General features: G+C 31.9%; 1 protein-coding gene across 1 annotated transcript in view; it reads left to right on the forward strand.

The window, feature by feature from the left end:
* The window catches only part of KAL1_1 (Kallmann syndrome 1 sequence), a 100,139-nt gene that overhangs the window by 80,031 nt on the left and 601 nt on the right, over nt 1-19,507 (forward strand). Inside the window, exons 7-14 of the mRNA XM_051214928.1 lie at nt 3,485-3,562; nt 8,517-8,573; nt 9,481-9,580; nt 10,581-10,712; nt 14,042-14,175; nt 15,361-15,595; nt 16,517-16,938; nt 17,491-17,611. Coding sequence (XP_051068113.1) covers nt 3,485-3,562; nt 8,517-8,573; nt 9,481-9,580; nt 10,581-10,712; nt 14,042-14,175; nt 15,361-15,595; nt 16,517-16,938; nt 17,491-17,611 — 1,279 coding nt within the window. The remainder of the gene's footprint in view (nt 1-3,484; nt 3,563-8,516; nt 8,574-9,480; nt 9,581-10,580; nt 10,713-14,041; nt 14,176-15,360; nt 15,596-16,516; nt 16,939-17,490; nt 17,612-19,507) is intronic.

A 19,507-nucleotide genomic window follows, 5' to 3' on the forward strand; every position in this document is an offset into this window, starting at 1 on the left:
ATAAGATTTTACATTCGATTTTCTAACAATTAACTCGGTAATTTAACCAGTAAAGTTTAATTATTTTCCAATTCTTTAATTGATATTCTCAAAAATAGTTGACTCAGTCATTATACGAAAAGGTTTTGGAATTAGTAACTATTTAAATAATTCTAGAAATAATAATTTCAGTTTTGAGATGGTGGAGATTTTTAGTTCAAGAGAGATTATTTTGATAGAGTTTTGTTCTCTGAGCTGGATGGTTTGATCCTAGAGTTTTCATCGTTCTTCTTACTTCTACTTGAAATTTGTGCTGATGATGTCGTTCAGAAGAACGATGAAAGCTCCACAACCAAACCATCAATAACTATAAAACTATAATCAGTTTTTCATATTACAATATGTCGTGATCTTAATTATTATTTATTTGAATGGTTGCCTTACAGTATTAAAACTGTAATTCTATAACTGTGTTAATAAGAAGTAAGGCTTAATAAAGAAATCATATTGTTTTTTCAATAACAAAAGAAATGTTATGTATTTTATGATCTGTTAACTATCACGTGATAAGATTGCCAATTAGAATACCGACCAGATCAATGACACATAAACCAGTACAAACAGCCTAGAGTCACTCTGAAATCTTATTGATTCCTCCAGGTAGTAGCTTCTCTTCTAATCCAGCCGGTTTAGTGCAGAACGCTAATATAAGCCTCCGCTATATGAATCATGTATTTCAGACATACGCAGTTTATATACAAACAAATCAGACCACATCATATCATAAAATAGAAAACAACAATTATACAAAATCAAGCCAAAAAAGTGGCTGTGATTGTGAGAAACTTTTACTGATAAATTTAGAATGACTTAAGAATAGAAAATTGTATAATAATGATCAATAGGTCAAATGAAAGCTTATGATAAAAGAAATATGGGTGAAACTATAATTTATGGATGACTTTTGAGCGACACTAAAGCGTCCTTGATGATGTTCACTTACTAACTAGGTTATAAACCAAAGTGAAGAAATAGAATTATGATTTACTGTTGATAGTTATGGTTAGGAATTAGATTTAAGATTTCCATTACAAATTGACATCAGCTAAAATGATATTTAGCCAAATGGATGAGCGAATTTCGCTCCGAAATCCAAGATCTATTATCTTAAATCTGATTGGTTCGTCCATAAATTATAGTCTCGCTAATAGATTGTAGCAGTTATTATTCACTTATTCTTTGTTACTGTTATGTATTGATTTTTAAAACTGAATAATTTTCTTTTTAGTTGATTCTCATAGTTTTCAGTTATTTATTAGCTAAATACTTCATCTTTTATTTTAAGCCAATTATCAAAATGGTAATTATTCATATCAATTAATCAATTTAGGATAAATCAATTATAGCTCAGTAACACTTAAACTAATTAATTCTAGTTTGTTTATTTCAATAAACCATGTGTTCTGTTTCATTGGAATTAATTGACAGATATATTGATGATTATTAACTTGGCAACATGTTGCTTTTTCATTTTGTTTCTTATTTCCATTCTTGTATAACATGAATTTCTTTCCATGAGAACTTTTAATTGAACACTTTAAAAGAATAACGAATCTCTTTATTCAGATTATAAAATTTAGTTTGAAAAAAAGATCAGTAATTGTTTAAGTGAATTGAAATTTCCTGGAAATCTTCAGTTTCAATTTCGAACATTGATCACTTACTTACGCTTGCTACCTCTTGTGGAGGAACATAGGCCACCCAACAGAATTCTTCATTCCAATCTATCCTGGACAATCCTTTAGAGTTCTTTCCAGTTGCTATTCATCTTTATGATATCTGCTTTCAATTCACAGTGCATTGTGTTCGTTGGTTTTCCTCCTTTCTGTTGCCTATCTGGATTCTAAGTTGGGGCTTATATCCTAATGAAGTTTGATGATTTTTATAATGTATGCGCTATCCACTTTCAATAACTTTTCCTGATTTCCTATTCAGATAGAAGATGGTTTGTTTTCTTCCACAGTAGGTCATCGTTGATTGCATCCGATCAACGAACATTGTTTAGACAACTGTTTATGAATACCTGACATATTTGATGATAGTTGCGGTGGGTGTTCAAGTTTGAACTCCTTACAGTGGAACTGTCTTGGCGTTCGTATTGAAAATTCTGACTTCGATATTACTTGTCAGTCGTTTTGAGTTCCATATGTTTCTCAACTGTATGAATGCTGTTCTTGCTTCGAACATTGATAGTGAAGAAGTTCTTTTTAAATTAAAATTATGGAACATCTCAAATTATCTAGATGCCTAAAAAAAGCGAGTTTACTGTGTAGCAGTTCTTTCAAACATGATTTGCAACTTCAAAACTTGCTTATCCTGATTAGATGATACATAAAAACGATTCAACAATAAGTCATCCACGTATAGTGCACGAGGATACCAATGGGGACGATCGAATGTATATTAATTCAACATTACAGAATATCTTGGTAAAATCTGAGAACCGTACAGTAAATACCTCATTTGCAAAATATCCATCAATTATCTCAGACTTTGTTGTTCCTGCGTTTCCGTGCAAATCACTCTCTTCTCTCTTCTCTTCAATTTTCTCAACCTTCTGTCGTCAGGCATTTCACTTTCCACTGGTCATACACACTACTTATATATGTCGGCATCAGTAACACACACCACTCATGTACTGTCTAAACACTGTAAAAAAATTAAACACTATAATAACAGTGATCGATAAGATGAATAAGCTCAATGAATGAAGAATTCCAATGAATTTTTCAACTTGAGCTGATTTGTTTGTTTGACGTGATTCTGAATAACTACCTACGCAGGTAGATCGCATGTGAATTTTATATGAAAGCCTAATGAAAACAGATCTATATCACTAATTACGGAACTGTGTATTTTAAGTAGATTGTAAATTCCCTGGTTGGTTTTTTTCCTGAATACTGAATTCAATAGTTGAACTATATAGCTCAAAACAGTTCTTGAAAGTGTTCACCATTTCCAAAAACCTATCATGCTTCATATATGTTACTTTACTTCATCTACAGCATTCCCTTCAGTTTTCAATTTCTTCTTATAGTTTTGTTGATTTCTTAAAATGATTACGTAATGATAAACCAATATGCATTCCTACTTGGGTTTATTTAAAACTATTTTGTTGGTGTAACTGAAGATCTTCATATATATCTCCACTGTTCAAGATGTCAAGCTATAGGATAGAATAATTACTGGTTAAATGACAAGTCAAGTTAACATTAATGTGGCATATTCATGAGACGAACTAAAATTAGTTTTCATAATCACCAGCCTAGTAGTATAAAACAGTGTATATAAAATAAACTGTATATACTCAGTACTTACTAGTAGTATTAATTTTTCCAGATAAATTCATCCGTGCATATATTTCAAGATCAATTTATAAGTAATTAACCAGCAAGTACTATTATTAAACTATGAATGTAACTTATTATATATTATTTATGAACAGATAATATGGCGTCAATATTATGCATTCAATGGAGAAGACAGAAGTTCATTAACGGAATACACAGCAAATGTACCTGGGGTAGGTTTGTCAATCAGTTCTTATTCATATTCAGACCACATAACCTCTATACTGGATGTTAGTCAGATATACTGGAGTTTTCTATGTTGCTCAGTGTTAAACGTTATGGGAAAAGCAATAGAAAGAATTAAACAAATATTTTATTAAATCTATGAAATACTGATTTGTTAGGTCAATCATGTGTTCACTCACCTGCTCTGCATTATAGTGAGACAAGTTTAGAAATAAACTTCGAAAAGTAAACCCAAATGTTCATTCATATAGTTCTCTAATCAACAATCAATAGTTCTAAGATCAGTGTTGAAAATAATTAAGCGTGAGCACCGCTGAAAATACATAAAATATGAAAAGACTAACATCTTTTGGCATAAAATATCACTCAACTAGTGTTGAATCACGGAAACGTTACAGTGCGACTTACTTAATCTTCAGTCCTGTCATGACAAAGTAATATAAAATGAGCAATGTCTACCTTCCTAAACATTTTTATAAGGAGTAAATCCCAGTGTATATTTTGTCGAAGGCAGTACAATTTGGTGATTGTAAACATTCAATTATGAGATCTGAATTAACATAATCTTTTCATTATAAATGAAAGTAGTCTACAGATTCATTAAAAAAAATGAAAACGTTTCAGCGAGGAAAATTTCCTTTTTAACAATATCATTTTCGGAAGTTGTACAATCATATTTACAGGCAATTTCTTACATGTAGTAGTCTGTATTAAAATGGAACTGCTTTACAAAATTATCCAAGATGGTCAAACTTATTCAAGTAGAGGTCAATCAAAATGGAGTGGCATCGAGATCATCAAAAGTCTTCAAGTATTTTAAGTAACAATTTACACATGGAAGAGTGTTATCTTAATGTAATTAAGATTTTCAAGTATTGAATAAAAAACGTTGCACCATTCAACAAAATAATCAATAGTTATCAAGAACTTACGTTATGTAAAAGTTTCGGAAGTAATAAAAAGTAATAAACTATGGGTTAAAAGATAAAGATATCTGTCTAGTTAATAAAAGAGGAGAAGAAGAAGAAGATAATAATTACCATTTATAATTTGTAAAATTCGAAGGGATGCTAAGACCATGAGAGAATAAGGGATTGAGCATAACTCTTCTGTACACAGTGCTTGAGTTTGAAATGATGAATTGCTACAATCACAGCTGTGCATAAATTCCTCATCCAAACCATTTTTTGTACCATCTCTTCTTAATTTGTCGAGAATTTTGAATGCAGGTTAGCGCGTTAGTGTGTGACCTGAATTGACCATGTGTTCGAGAACTGACCCGTTGATTGATCTGCATACCCCTTTATATAACCGTCCAGGGTGGTACTCGGATATTCGATTACCAAGTGTATGATTTGTACGACCAATGTAACCTTCTGCACAAGAGCAAGTAAAATGGTATATCCACATTGAGGTGGCCGAAAGCGGCATTTTTTCCTTGACACTTCTCTGAATAAGTTTCTTGTTGAAAGAAACAGTTTGGAGCTCTGGTGAATAAAGTCTTTATCAGTGGTCTGAACAGTCTGTTCTTTAGTAGCTTAGAAGCTACATCTCCCTTGAATTTGATGTTCAGGAACAAACTTGACGCTTTAGTTTTATATTACTATTAATGATCTTGAGATGGAATCGATTCCACAGATGTGTTTGTCGGATTATATTCAGTTCATCATCGTTTATGACTATTGCATATTTGTTTGGTTCTTCAGTATAGAGAATAAATTAAATTTTTTCTCTCGGCGGATCCAACTATGGAAGCCCGTACATTATTCGTTCCAGGTTGGCTTTCTGTATAATGATCGTTGTAGAAACCCATCTGATCTTCATTTTAGTAGAGCATCAGAGAAGTAAGATTCCAAGTACAACTGCACTTCTATTGTGAACTTAATAGAGTGGTGATGATTATTGAACTCGTAATATTTTATTAAGGTCGCTGTCATGGTCACAGATGACAATATTATCATCCATATATCTCTTATACAAATAAAATATACCGATTGTTGATCAAAGGGTAAAATTCTTCTAGTTGGCCATAAAAAGGTGTATTAGAAAAGTGCTTGATGGAGAACCCATGACGACACTACTTATTTGTCTTTAAAGATCATCGTCAAGTTTAAATTGCACGTTGGAAATGTAGTGTGGGAGTAGCTCTTTTAGGAAGTGTTTTGGTACGGCCACATCAACATTGGTTTGGTCAATATAAACACGAAAGAAGCAAACGATTCCTGTGAGCGAGAAGTTTACGAATAGAGAAGTGACATATAGTGAAATCATTTTCTTTCTTGATATATTGACGTTGGTTTTTGAGTTCACTTAATCGAAAAAGTCTGAGACGCCACGTTTGCAGATCTGATTTCTGACCAGTTGTAGAATTCCCAACAGCCAGTTGGCAATCGCGTGGTATGAGTAATTATGCATATTCATTACTAGAAGAAGAGGTAGATTTTTCTCACATATCATTGACAATTTTGTAAAACTCATCTACTCTACTATAGACTACTGCATTTAAAAATTTGAGAGGAGTAACAAGTGCCACTGATAGACTGGAAAGAAATATATCTCATTAAGATACCAAGAAAAGGAGATGCCCAAATTCGAAATCCCAATATCGGATTCCTTAAGGATCGGTCGTGAAACGACCAAATCACGACGCTAAGGACCATTGTTAAGCAATCAGTTGAATGGGATTCGTCAACATATTTCAACTTCCTTTACTATGAGAAGGCATTTGACAACATGACTAAAAAAATATTATGGAACATTCCTCGACACTATGGTGTACTTGGGAAGATCGTCACCATCATACGGAATCCTCACGACAAATCACACTGCAAATTTAGGCACGGAGGACAACTGGCAGACTCATTCTAAATGAAAACCGGTGTCAGACAATGCTGCTTACTATCCCCCTTCCTCTTTCTTCTAGTGGTTGACTGGATTATGAAAACTTACACACCACAGAGGAAACACGAAATATAATGGACAGGTTGGATGCAACTAGACGATTCGGGCTTCACAGATCACCTGTCTCTTCTATCCCATACACACTAACAAATCCAAGTCAAGACAGATGGTGTAGTATCAGGCTCTACATCAAAAGGCCTCAACATATACAAGGAAAATAGCAAGATCCTCAAATACAACAGAGCGATCATCAACTCAGTCACACTGGTTGAAAAAGCTACGGAACAGGTGGTAAATTTCACGTACCCGAACAGCATCATTGACAAACAAGGAGAATGTGATACAAATGTAAATTCAAGGATTGGCTAAACAAGGACAGCATTCCTACTATTGAAGAACACATAAAACTAGAAACAACTGACAGTCAATATCAAAGTCAGAATCTTCAATACGAACGTCAAGACAATTCTACTGTATGCAATTGGAAATTAGACATCTACTACAACTGTCATCGAAAATGTACAAGTATTTATAAACAATTATCTACAAAAGATATCCAATGTCCGTCGTCCAGACAGTATGAGCAATAGCTTAATGTGAGAGAACAAACAATCTTCCATCTGAATGAGAAGTTAGGAAAGGTTATTAGAAGTGGATAAGACATACATTGTGGAAATCACCAAACTGCATAATGAGGCAAGTGCTAACTTAAAATTTTGAAGGCAAGAGGATAAGAAGTAAACCAAAGAACACATTTCTTTGATATTTGAGGGAGATATGACGAAAATGAATAGAACTTGAGAACGGAATGAAAGTAGACTCAAGGATAGAGTTGTTTGAAGAAGCCTTATCAGTGGCCTATACTTCACGTAAATTAACTGCCGTAATTTAGTATATATGTAAAAGATTACCGATAAATACGGCTGTATAGCTTCAGAAAATGATATTGTCGAAAAGAAAAGTTTCTTCGCTGAAACATTCTTTTTAGTAAATGAAAATGTTCATGCTACGAAATTATTGATCATGATTTTTATGTTACTGACAATTTTTGTAGTAGTTTAAAAAGTTACTAAAATATTTATCAGTTCATTGAATCTCATCCGATCATGAAAAAACAACTTGTAAGACAATTTTCTTTCTTTACGTTAACGTTTTTTACCACTCTAAATACTTGAAATCATTTTTCAAGTTTTAATTGGTTGTAAATTAAATAGAAACATGTTCCCTACATATTAATCAAATGAATTGTAAAAATGTATTTCAACGCAGTGCCATTATGCTAGCATGTTTCATTGATGATCTGAACACCCTAGATCCGACTCTCTACAAAAGAGATCCTTGATGCCAGTTGTTGAACAACCTCAACATGAAAGTCCCCTACCTGTCCACTCTCTACTTGAGTTTCCCTGGGGGATTTTAATTCATAACAAAAATAATCTGCATATCTAATTTAGATTATACAGTTATACTGAAATAAGTATTATTTATTATTTCTTTTTTGGTAAAAAGATGATTTATAATAATGCGTTGATTTAAAACTAATCTCAATGGAGGTACGTCTAGGTTACTTACTAAACATTGATGATTTATGTAACATTTTATTGAAGCGAAATTCTTGTTTCACTCAGTATAATGTGATTCATTGTCATGTAGGCAAGTATAAAACATTAAATTCACTTGGTATTGTTTATTTGAATCCTCCCATTGATTTTTTGGACTGCAATTGATCAATCTCTCTTATTTGCATATGTGCTTTCTTTATGGATTACATCGCTATCGCCTTAAGTCACAAGGATTATAAGCAAAAATAGACAGTGGCTAGCAGTGGAATTCAGAACGCACGTTTCCTTCTATTTGAGATTCGTCAGCTAGGTGTACCTGCATCCCAGATTTGACGTTCACTCTGGGATTCGAACCCAGTACCGTTCGCTTCAAACGTCATCGCGTTATTCAATTATTACACTCCGTAAAAATATCTAGTTTTAAAACGAAACTTACAAGTTACAAATTATACTTTGAGTTTTTTATTTTGTTTTTTAGGATAAAACAGTATACTTAATACAAAATCTTAAACCAGGAACGACGTATAAGATTGAAGTAAGTTATATATTTAGTGATAATATGAAAAAGATTTTATAATGTTCAAACTACAAACTGACTATTGTAGGAAATTTTGTGCAATACCCCTTTATTTTAAATGTTTCAATATAAATATGATATGGAAAAAATGACTGAATAATTATTAAATTAGTTTTAACTGATGAGATAGTTAATAAATATTAAAGCAGTTTGATTAATCGGTGGGACTATTATTTATGGTCGACCTTTGAACGACGCCAAAGTGACGTTGAGAGTGTCTACCAACTTACTAGAGCTAAATGAGGATTATAAAGCAGTTTGAAGATTAAGGATAATGATTCACAGTTGATGGTTAAAGGTAGGAGTTAGACTTATGGTTTTTCATCACGAACTGACATCAGTTATAATGCCAAAATGCTATTTAGCCAAATGGGTGAATGAATTTCACGTTAGAACTCAAGACCTGCTGTCTTAAATTTGATTGGTTAGTCCATAAATTATAGTCTCGCCAATAAGTTGATAATATCATGAACATCATTGTACTTTTAACTATATTTCTGTCATTCATAGATTAAAATGAATCATAGTAAAACCAGCCTACTATACTAGCTTCTCATTTTTATCAAGACTAAAGCTAATAGTATTTTATCATAATAAGTATTTTGATGTACCAAGACACTCAACCGATGTTACTGATGAGTTACTGTTTCAAAAATGAGCATTCATATCGAAAAAGATGTATGTCAAACTTTAAGATATCACAGACACAAGGCTATTCCGTGGAGTCATAGATATTGATGTGAATTAGTATATAACCTTTAACTAAAACACTTTATTTAAGATTTTAAATGTATTAGATCTAGATGTTCGTAATATTTTATTTCTTCGATTTCCCGTAATTTTCCATTTTGTCCAATTTTTTAAGGTAAAAGCGGTGTCACTTTTTGAAGGAATAGAAATGAAAAGTCATCCGGCCACACTTTATATATCTACAATACAAATTCCATCACAACAAACAGAAGCAGGTAACTTTATCTGAACTATTTCCTTTGATCTAAATATTTGTTCATTATTTGATAAAACTATTTTAGTGTTAACCATACCAATTATTTTACCGACCTTACAAACCAAAATGACATGTAGTAGTAAGATTAAAGACCATATCAGAACTGCGCTTTTGACAGCTGAAGTTTAAGATTAAGAAATTCTGATTACAGGCTACTTATTAGTAACGTTCGTATTTATAGCTTCAAGAAATCCTTAGGCAACTTATTCTGACGAGTTTTGACGGTTAAAACACATATTAAAGAATGTGTTCTAGTTCCATAGTTTGGTACCATTGTAAAAAACATTTCTCCTTCTAGTTAACATTTTTGACTCCTTTATACCATATTTCTCACTTCATTGTAAATCTGAATCCGTCGTAGGCATCACCGACCAAGCTGAATATTCCTTCATTGTTCCGAAAAATACGCCCTAACTGACTTCCTTTAACCACAAAACCCTATCATGAATAATGATAATCATAACAGAATGTTCATGATTTGTTTCTTTAAGGTTCAGAACCATTTATGACTATATGGTTATCAGTAAAACATTAGTTTAATAAACTAGATGATCATATCAAGACGTTTTAAGCTTTAATAAAATCTAATTTAAAATTTGCATTTAAAGAGGTTGAATTAATCAAACTATTAGAAAATATTTGACTCTTCAAATGCTTAGTAGTTAACGCTGGAAATCGCTTTGATACTCCTTCATTAAACAATGAGAACAAAAAGGATGGCCTAAGAACAACAGGCGTAACTATTTATACCTCTCGTTTATATATACCTATGTTTCTACTCCACCAGAACATATTACTAAGATATATTTTCAATACAGTGAACTGCGACAATGTACTAAATTGCAAGTTTTATCTTATAAAAAAGTATGGAATCATATTCAATAACAGTAAATAATTAGCTAAAACTTAAAAGTATTAATATTTATATTGCACATATTAAGTACTTTTTTCCATTCCAGTATTTACAACTTCCATACCAACAAATGAAAGCTGTATGTGCGGGGATTCGAAGAGAGACTATTTATCGGTTACTGATCAATATTATGAAAACCAACAACTAAATGTGATCTTATCGTTGAATGTAAAGATAAGTAAGTTATTTTAATACTTAAAAAATATTACTAAACTTATTGTATTATAGTACGATGCCAGACATCATTTTAACAATATAATAGTGAGAATGACATGTAAAACTAAGCTATAGTTTGTTGTAGTTTGCGATAAGAATTAAGAGTCATAAAGGTGGGTGTTAAGTTACATTAACTGATATAGCCACTCAGTAGCTAAGTAGATAACGCGATGACACCTGAAGCGAACGGTACTGAGTTCGAGTCGCGGAGTGAACGTCAACCCTGAGATGTAGGTACATCAAGCTGACGAGTCTCAAATAGGACGAAACGTGCGTCCTGGATTCCACTGCTCGCTACTATCCATCTTTGCTTATAAATGCCATGATTGTTTTCAAAAAGTGTACTCTGGGATCTGGATAAATCGTTTTGATCCTAATATAATGTGACTTTGTTAAACATTGATGTTATGATGAGATTAAATCTATTCAATAGGAAATGGATGAGTAGTTTCAAACTTGACAAAAGAAAGCATCTAGTCAAAATTCATGCAGATATTTTTGTTAAAAACTTATCATCTCTAAAAGTGTTAAATCCCTATTAATAAGCAACTCTTATCAACTATACGACGAGTCAATAAGTTTACTGACAAAATAATAAACTTAGTCGATAGTTATAGGTTTCAAATAGAATAATTTTATTTATGTTGTCTAAAATCGATTTGTGGATTCTCCCATTCTCTCACATTAGACAAATTTTCATCCTTACAACAAGCATAATGATAAACTAATCTCATTACATATAAATAACTTCACATGTTAATAGTACAGTAGTAAAATGCAATATATTGAACTAAATTATTTCAAAAGATTTGTATCTAGGTAACCAAAAATATTTTGGAGATAAGATTGAGCTCTAGTAATCAGGTTAACCATTTCACCTTTCAAATTTTTCATCATTTATTGTATTTTAAAAGATTAAATAGAAATATTTCTAAAAATATCTAGAGTTTAACTGGGATTCCAGTAAATTAGTCTTTTAATCATTCATTTATTTTACCGAATTCTATCCATTGAAATAACTATATCGAAACAAAATTCATGTAGTCCGTTTCTTTCCCAAAATCAAGTAAGAAATCTCATGTAAAACATTAGGGATTTACTTCGATTCGGTGTATTTGTCTCAGCTATGTACAGACTTATAATTTCAGTTAATTCGAATATTTATGATCAAAAAGGGGTTTCGAGGATATTATAGTAATTTTAATAGTCGAATTCATATATCAATTAAAGTTAAACCATCATGGAAAACTTGGAAACACTGGACGGGCGTTTTTTCCTAGTATGGGACTCCTCAGTAGGGCTCATCTACGATCCCGCCCGCGGGATTAAAATATTTATATTAAATAGTAATATATATGGAAATTGAGAAATGAATTGTCCATCAAACAACAAAAAAGCAATAATAAAAAGTCAAAATTTTATTGTGCTTAAAATAAATCATCACTAACTGATTTGATATAATATGTGGATTATTTTCGTAGGACTTGAAGAAACTGAAATGAGATAGTTTCAAAGTTTCGTTAAGTTATCCAGTTTGAACATCTTCAGAGAACTTGGTTATTTATTTACTCTGAGGAAGTAGTTCACATTAAGTCACGAAACGTCAGAAATACAACCTTTCTTCAGAAAAATAATTAAAATGAAAAATGTTTTTATATAAAAACGCTTTTGACATATTCGGTGTTTAGCTTTTACGAAACTGCTTGTTTAAACCTTAAACCAAGTTCCTATCAATTGATATAACAGTTCAGAAACATTAAAAAAAAATTGGCATTAAGCCCATTCAACTAATGTATTATTTATCTGTTCACTGTAATTTAGTTACTTGATTCACCATGTAATTTTCTGCGTGAGTCTGATTGAGCACATGTCAATTTTTAATCTATTCTCCCATTGGTTGTAATACACAGATAATCAATAATTTATCCATACTTGATTAACACTCATAAATATATATGGATTTTTAACACTCACAACCACACACACTCTTGGTTTCACTGTGTGCTTGCTTCGTGTACGCTTGCGGATTTTACCCATCTTGAACAATAAACTATCTCTATAACTGCTGTTCAGGCTTTTGAATAATCTCGAGTAAATCCATAATTCTACTAGGAAATTTAGCCTGCATTATATACTCAGTTAACAGGATACTATTTATTGGAGTCAGATATAGGGGAAATTAGCCTCTACAAATTAGATTTCGTAATATGACGGAGAAATTTAAAAAAAACTATGAAAGACTAAATGTTTATTCGAACTAACTCAATAGTAATAGCAGTTAACATGAAAAAGGAATTAATTGTAGTATTCATCACCCAGTTTAAACTTAACCAGTTACTATTTTTAGTAAAAACGACGAAATTTAGGGCAGAGGTAAAGAGTATAGATTATATTGAGCCAATCAATAGAATTTGAGACAAAGAAAAAGACTCGGAACAAACTTAGACGTTTCTCAAAATAAAGATGAAAATTTATTGTATATCAGAGAATAAGATTTTGGAACTTTCTATAATCTGAAACCTCTTGAAATGACGTTATACTGTAAGGAAGGGTCAAACAGATCTTAGACATCATCTCTTATGCATTTGCTTGAAGTTCATTTAACCATAAGAAAAGATAGTGAGAATGCTTTAAAAATTGCTCTTGTATCCTAACTCTTGTATTGTGGAGGATCCTAGTTCGTGATGAAAACCGTAACCTCAACACTTAGCCATAAAACCTATTCCTAACCACATATCTCAATTTACGATCCAAGCTCCTGTTATAAGCCTTCTTTCTTCACTGTATTAAACAACTAATATGAAAAGGTTCATTATCAAAAGTTGTTATCCATTACAGTTTTATTTATCATAAATTGCATCATAACAATAAACTATTTTCTAACTGATAAATATACCACTCAAAGTCGTCCATATGATTTACATCTGTCGGATTTACTATTCTGATTACTTTAGCCTGTGTAAGTCTTAGTCAGTCATTTCATGTAACCCATTTATCAAGTGAAAATTTTGTACTCAGTCTTAACGTGTACAATGTAATAAACGGTTTTACTTCACTGCTAAAGGGAAATAAATACGTGTGAGTTCCTCCATGTGATCGACTGGTTCGAATCCAAGTGTCCCGTATCTAGCAGATGAAATACAATCGAATGGTAGATGCTGATTCGACATAGAATGCTAAATAAATTACGTAGGTCTTCGTCTCTCTGTTCCTCAAAATAAAGTTTAAGAGTATTTTTTAGACTGATGAGATTTTACGAATAAATGAGTGTTTTCTTACTTATAATTGTAGATAGAAAACAGTTTAATTTAACTACTCCAATAGCAAATGTCATTTACATGATTGAATGGATGCCACGAGTTTGTATTGAAACACAAAATCAAACAAATACAGAATTTATTGGAACACGAAGAAAAAGAATAGCAGTGAGTGTTTGTATTAATAAATGTATTTGTTGATATTCCATTTTTAATCACAATTTATCAGCCTCCGTTTTCATATGTACATCTTAAGTGAATCGTCTCCATATACCCTTGTAGTCACAAATTTAATTATATTTGTATTGTGGCGTCCGGGAACCACGTTTCGTTCTATCTTGGACCCATTAGCTAAACGTATCTACATCCTAGTGTCAATATTTATAGAGAAACTTCCAACAAGCACTTTTCAGTTTAAACACGATCACATTATTCACCGTGCTACTGAGTCCACATAATAACTAACTTGTTTTAATCAACATTCATGAAGGAGAAGATTAATCATTAATTACTTTTCAAAATATATTGAAATCTCATTATCTTGGTTTTGTATTGTAAAATTTATGCTAATTTCTGTAAGCTTTCTCATGAACTAAAATCATTTACGTTCATCAAAATTAAGTTTAATTTGATCAGAAAAAAACAGACATCCTCATCATGATTTGGACTGTATATAAATACTCAATAACTACGTTGTTAGCTACTTATCTCAATCATTATTACGGTAAGTTACATACTGAAGTGGTGTACTACTCTTTATGTAATTGGTTAAGAAATAACCATGATTCTACTGCATAAACCTCCTGAGTCTTTCAAAGTACCTAATACTAAAAAGAAAGCTGTCCAGTCAGTTGAAGGTTACCAATAAGAAGGCCCTGAACCTATTTTGTTCCATTTGTTACTTTTCAACAAAAAGTTTCTTTAATCTCGTGAGAATGGATGGCTTCCGTTGTCTCTGAAACCCATATGATGATATTGAGATAAACAGTACTTTAAACAGTCAGTCATTTCATTATAATTTCTTTTGTGCCATTATTAAAGTGACAAATTATTGTATGTGTGTAAGCACATTTTGTACAGTGTTATGGGCATATTAGTTTGAATAATAAATTATTTCTTTTCAGTGCTTATAGAGAACTAAGATTAACCCCTTTGACATTCAACTTTGAAATTTATTCCTTAATCAATACTGAATTTTATGAACTTCTTACACATATTTATTACCTTAAAGTAAATTATGAGGAAATCTATCTATCACTGACATTCGATAGATGGACAGTATTTTTAATATACTACTTAATATATTATACATCACTATTATCTAATAAATAGTTATTTTCAATCTTATTTTAGGAATATGAACTAAGAAATATACTTTTAACTGATTTGCAGTTTCAATGTCATTATGAAGCTAGTGTATTTATTATGCTAAATCATCATAATAAAACTAGTAGTATCAGTACGAATAATCATTTAAAAAATAACAAATCCCCTATCTTATTTAAATGGACTACTTGTTTTTGTACACCAGCATGTCAAAATGTTGTAATCAGAGATAGTGTAACTCCGAAACATTGTTATCTTCAAAGTTAGTATGATTTTTTTTAAATGTCTTATTGATATTTTTCTTGTTAAGATAAATATACTTTATTGTTCTGTATTCATTTTTGTTATCATTCTCTCTTATTACAATCAAGCTATTCCTATTACTTAGTATTCTTAGACACCAATTGACTCGATAAGTTCCTAAATCAGAACACGGTTGAGCAGGAAAGAAATAATATTCCAAATAAAAAGGGTGGATGGAAGTAAGAAGCACAATAAGAAAAACGTTAATATATTCATAGTTTTTACATGAGAAGATTCTAGAGTGTTCTCCAAGTATCGAATAGCGCTGATTGGACGATGAATGCCATTGATGAGAGGTATATCCTACTTAGATCGTAAACATTCTGTCGCCATACCGCGTTAATATGACGTAGATAATAAAAGTCATATACAAATCGCACCAAGGATACGTATATTACAGACATGTTAATGCTGAAAGTCAGACCATGGATCAAAGATGCGGTGAATGTATAAAGCATTAAAGTTAGGTAATACACCGACCCGACAAATAATGTGATTCAGTTTTTTTCCAATTCATGTAAGCAATAAAGGGAGTGGATAGATACATACATACCACCATCCATAAATCTATAAAGATTAGTCAACATTACACGTAAGTAATTGGCAAGGGAAAATATATAGGAGATAGAATAACTGGAAAGGTTAAAATAATTCGCCTCATAACTTTTTACATTCCTCAAGAAAATAGATTTACAAAATAACAGGAAATAGTAAAGTCATTAATCTGTTCAGAAATTGGAACAAGGTCATTAGAATATATTAATTCAATTTAGAAGCCAGGAGGAAAAATGTAGGCTTAACCAGAATCCCCTTAACATAATCCTTTCTTGTAAACCAAGTTTATAATCATTAGCCTATTTTACTTTTTCATCTTATTAAGCTTCTTCATCAATACTTCAGCCAGTTGAATTAACATACACTTTATTAAGTAATGAAAACTCAATGGATCTACGTCGTTTACGACAGAATCAAATGGATGAATTCATTGTTGTGGCTGAAGCCAATGGACCATATTTATCCAAACAAACAAATATACAATCGAGTTTAGACACTGTTAACTACACTGCCATTGTCACATGGCATCCTGTTACATCTACTGGACATTCAAAAAGTGAATCAAGACGTTCATCGAGAACACTGAAAAATCGTACACCAAGTATAAAAACTACAAATCCAGAAATACGTGGTGTTCGATTAACTTGGGGTCCAAGATTATATGAACCAATAGAATATGAAGTGTATAGTAATATTATTCAACCTCTTATGGATCCAGAAAAAACTCAGTCTAAAGTTTTAGATTTAGTAAGTATGATTTTCACTAATTCTAAACTAGTAATTGTTTATTGAGTCTAGTTATTTTTTAACTAATCTTTCATAAAAAACAAAGAAGATTATGTGTTAATAAGCATTAAAAAGTTTAGAATAAATCAACAGTTCTAACGGTGTTTCATAAGATGATTAACTTTGACCAGTATTGAAGACTAAAGTATGTTACCCATCACCAGATAATTCAGTACATATCCACCTCATCACTATTAGCTCTCCCAAAATCACTGAACTTGGCACTCTTACACACCTGAAAAGTCATGATTCTTGATAAAATATTCATACTCTTTCAAGGATTCAAACCAGTATCCTACACAATAACCAATAGGTTTTTTTTTAATTGATGACCAGATTGCAAATATCAATCAATAGATTTTAGTTACTATTATAACATAAAATTAATTACTATTTACCATCAATAGTTCATGTGTATTATTGACCATATTAATTGTAAACTATAATAACTGAAATACACTAGACAAAAGAACCGATCATATTGTAGTGGTCTCTTTTAAATTAACTTTGTAGAATGTACCCGGTCTTCAGCTTAAAGGACTTAAGCAAGAAACATTATACATCGTTCAAGCTCAAATGATTAGCGAAAAAGAAGATGGACCAATTTCAACTATTTATTTCATGACACCAACTAGTAAGTTGTCATAATTCTTTTTCAAAATAAAGGAAAGGAGCATGTTTGTCAAATTTTAGTAGTTTATGACTGAGTCAGTTGTAATTATTTACATCGCATATATATATATATATATATATATATATATATATATATATATATTCGCCGACATTACACTCATAATCCTCACACGAAGAGGATATAAGTTTCGTATCAATTAGATAACGGATGAAAACGAATAGTACTCTTACTTACTGAATTACTCCCTTACTTGCATACGCCAGTTACTCTTCTTGGAGGAGCATAGGCCAATGATTAGGCTTCTTCAAACAACTCTATCCTTGAGTCTACTTTCATTCCGTTCTCAAGTTCTATTCATTTTCGTCATATCTCCCTCAAATATCAAAGAAATGTGTTCTTTGGTTTACTTCTTATCCTCTTGCCTTCAAAATTTTAAGTTAGCACTTGCCTCATTATGCAGTTTGGTGATTTCCACAATGTATGTCTTATCCACTTCTAATAACCTTTCCTAACTTCTCATTCAGATGGAAGATGGTTTGTTCTCTCCCACAGTAGGCTGTTACTCATGTTGTCTGGTCAACGAACATTGAATATCTTTTGTAGATAATTGTTTATAAATACTTGTACATTTTTGATGATAGTTGTAGTAGATGTCCAATTTTCAACTCCGTACAGTAGAACTATCTTGACGTTCATATTGAAGATTCTGACTTTGATATTGACTGTCAGTTGTTTCTAGTTTCATGTGTTCTTCAATAGCAGTAGTAGTTGATGTATACTGACGAATTCCATTCAATTGATTGCTCAACAATAATCCTTAGTGTCGTGATTTGGTCAGTATACTATCAATCCTTACGGAATCCGGTCTGTTGATTTCGAAGTTAGGAGCCTACTGAATCTTTCATCCGGTTCAGTAATACTGTTGAGAACATTTATTGTTACTAATGATATTTGATTCTTCTGTAGTTTTCACACATGCTGATATCTCCCTTATTTAGTATTTTGATAATGTATCTCTCTCTGCAGTCTATTGGTACTTCCTCTCAAACCTTTCTGAAGAGATCATAAGGCATGCTTGCAGTTAATTCCATGTCTGACTTCAGTGCTTCACCAGGTACATTGTTTGGTTTTATTAATTTCCAACTCTCGATTTATTTGATGACCACACTGATTTGTTCGATTGTTGGTGAGGTAACTTCTGCAAGAAGGTCCGCAGGTGCTGCTTCGACATCCAGTTTGTTCAGCGGGATTGATCTTTACAAGAGCTCCTCAAGTTGCTGTACTCATCTTGAATCCCATTGACTTTCTTGCCTTCCTTGTTCCTGACTGATCGCTCTGGTTTACGATATTTCCCTGATAGTTTCTTCGTTTTGTCACATAGTTGTTTCATATTTCCTTCTCCTGCAACCTTATCCGCTATCGCTTCTAGATCTTCCATATATTTCCACTTGTTGGTACTAATGCTCCTCTTTACTTGCTTGTTTGCTTCAGTGTATTAAGTCTATCGCCATTCTAGTTCCTTTCTCTTAGTCTATGTCGTCCAATGATATTTCCATACTCGATGCTGGCCATTACAACTTTGGTCAGGCCCTTTCCTGGACATTTCTCTACGAGATGAGGTTGCTAAGTTCATGGAGAAACCTCCTTTATCCGAGCCTGTGACCGGCAGTAACGATAGAAGGGCTCCAGGTGGAGTTAAAAAGTACTCACTTTCTGCAAATCTCATTTCGGATAAATACTAGTACTCTACAAACCACAGAATACTAGCGTAATATGGATTAAGTAAAAACAAACGGATGTGAAAATAATAAAAATACTTAGTTACTTGAAGTGTTGATACACAATAGACAAGTGAATAATTCCATCTTCTCCAGTAATTTAAGGTTAGAAAAAGCA

The sequence above is a fragment of the Schistosoma haematobium genome, chromosome 2 (assembly GCF_000699445.3).
Source record: "Schistosoma haematobium chromosome 2, whole genome shotgun sequence".
NCBI lineage: Eukaryota > Metazoa > Platyhelminthes > Trematoda > Strigeidida > Schistosomatidae > Schistosoma > Schistosoma haematobium.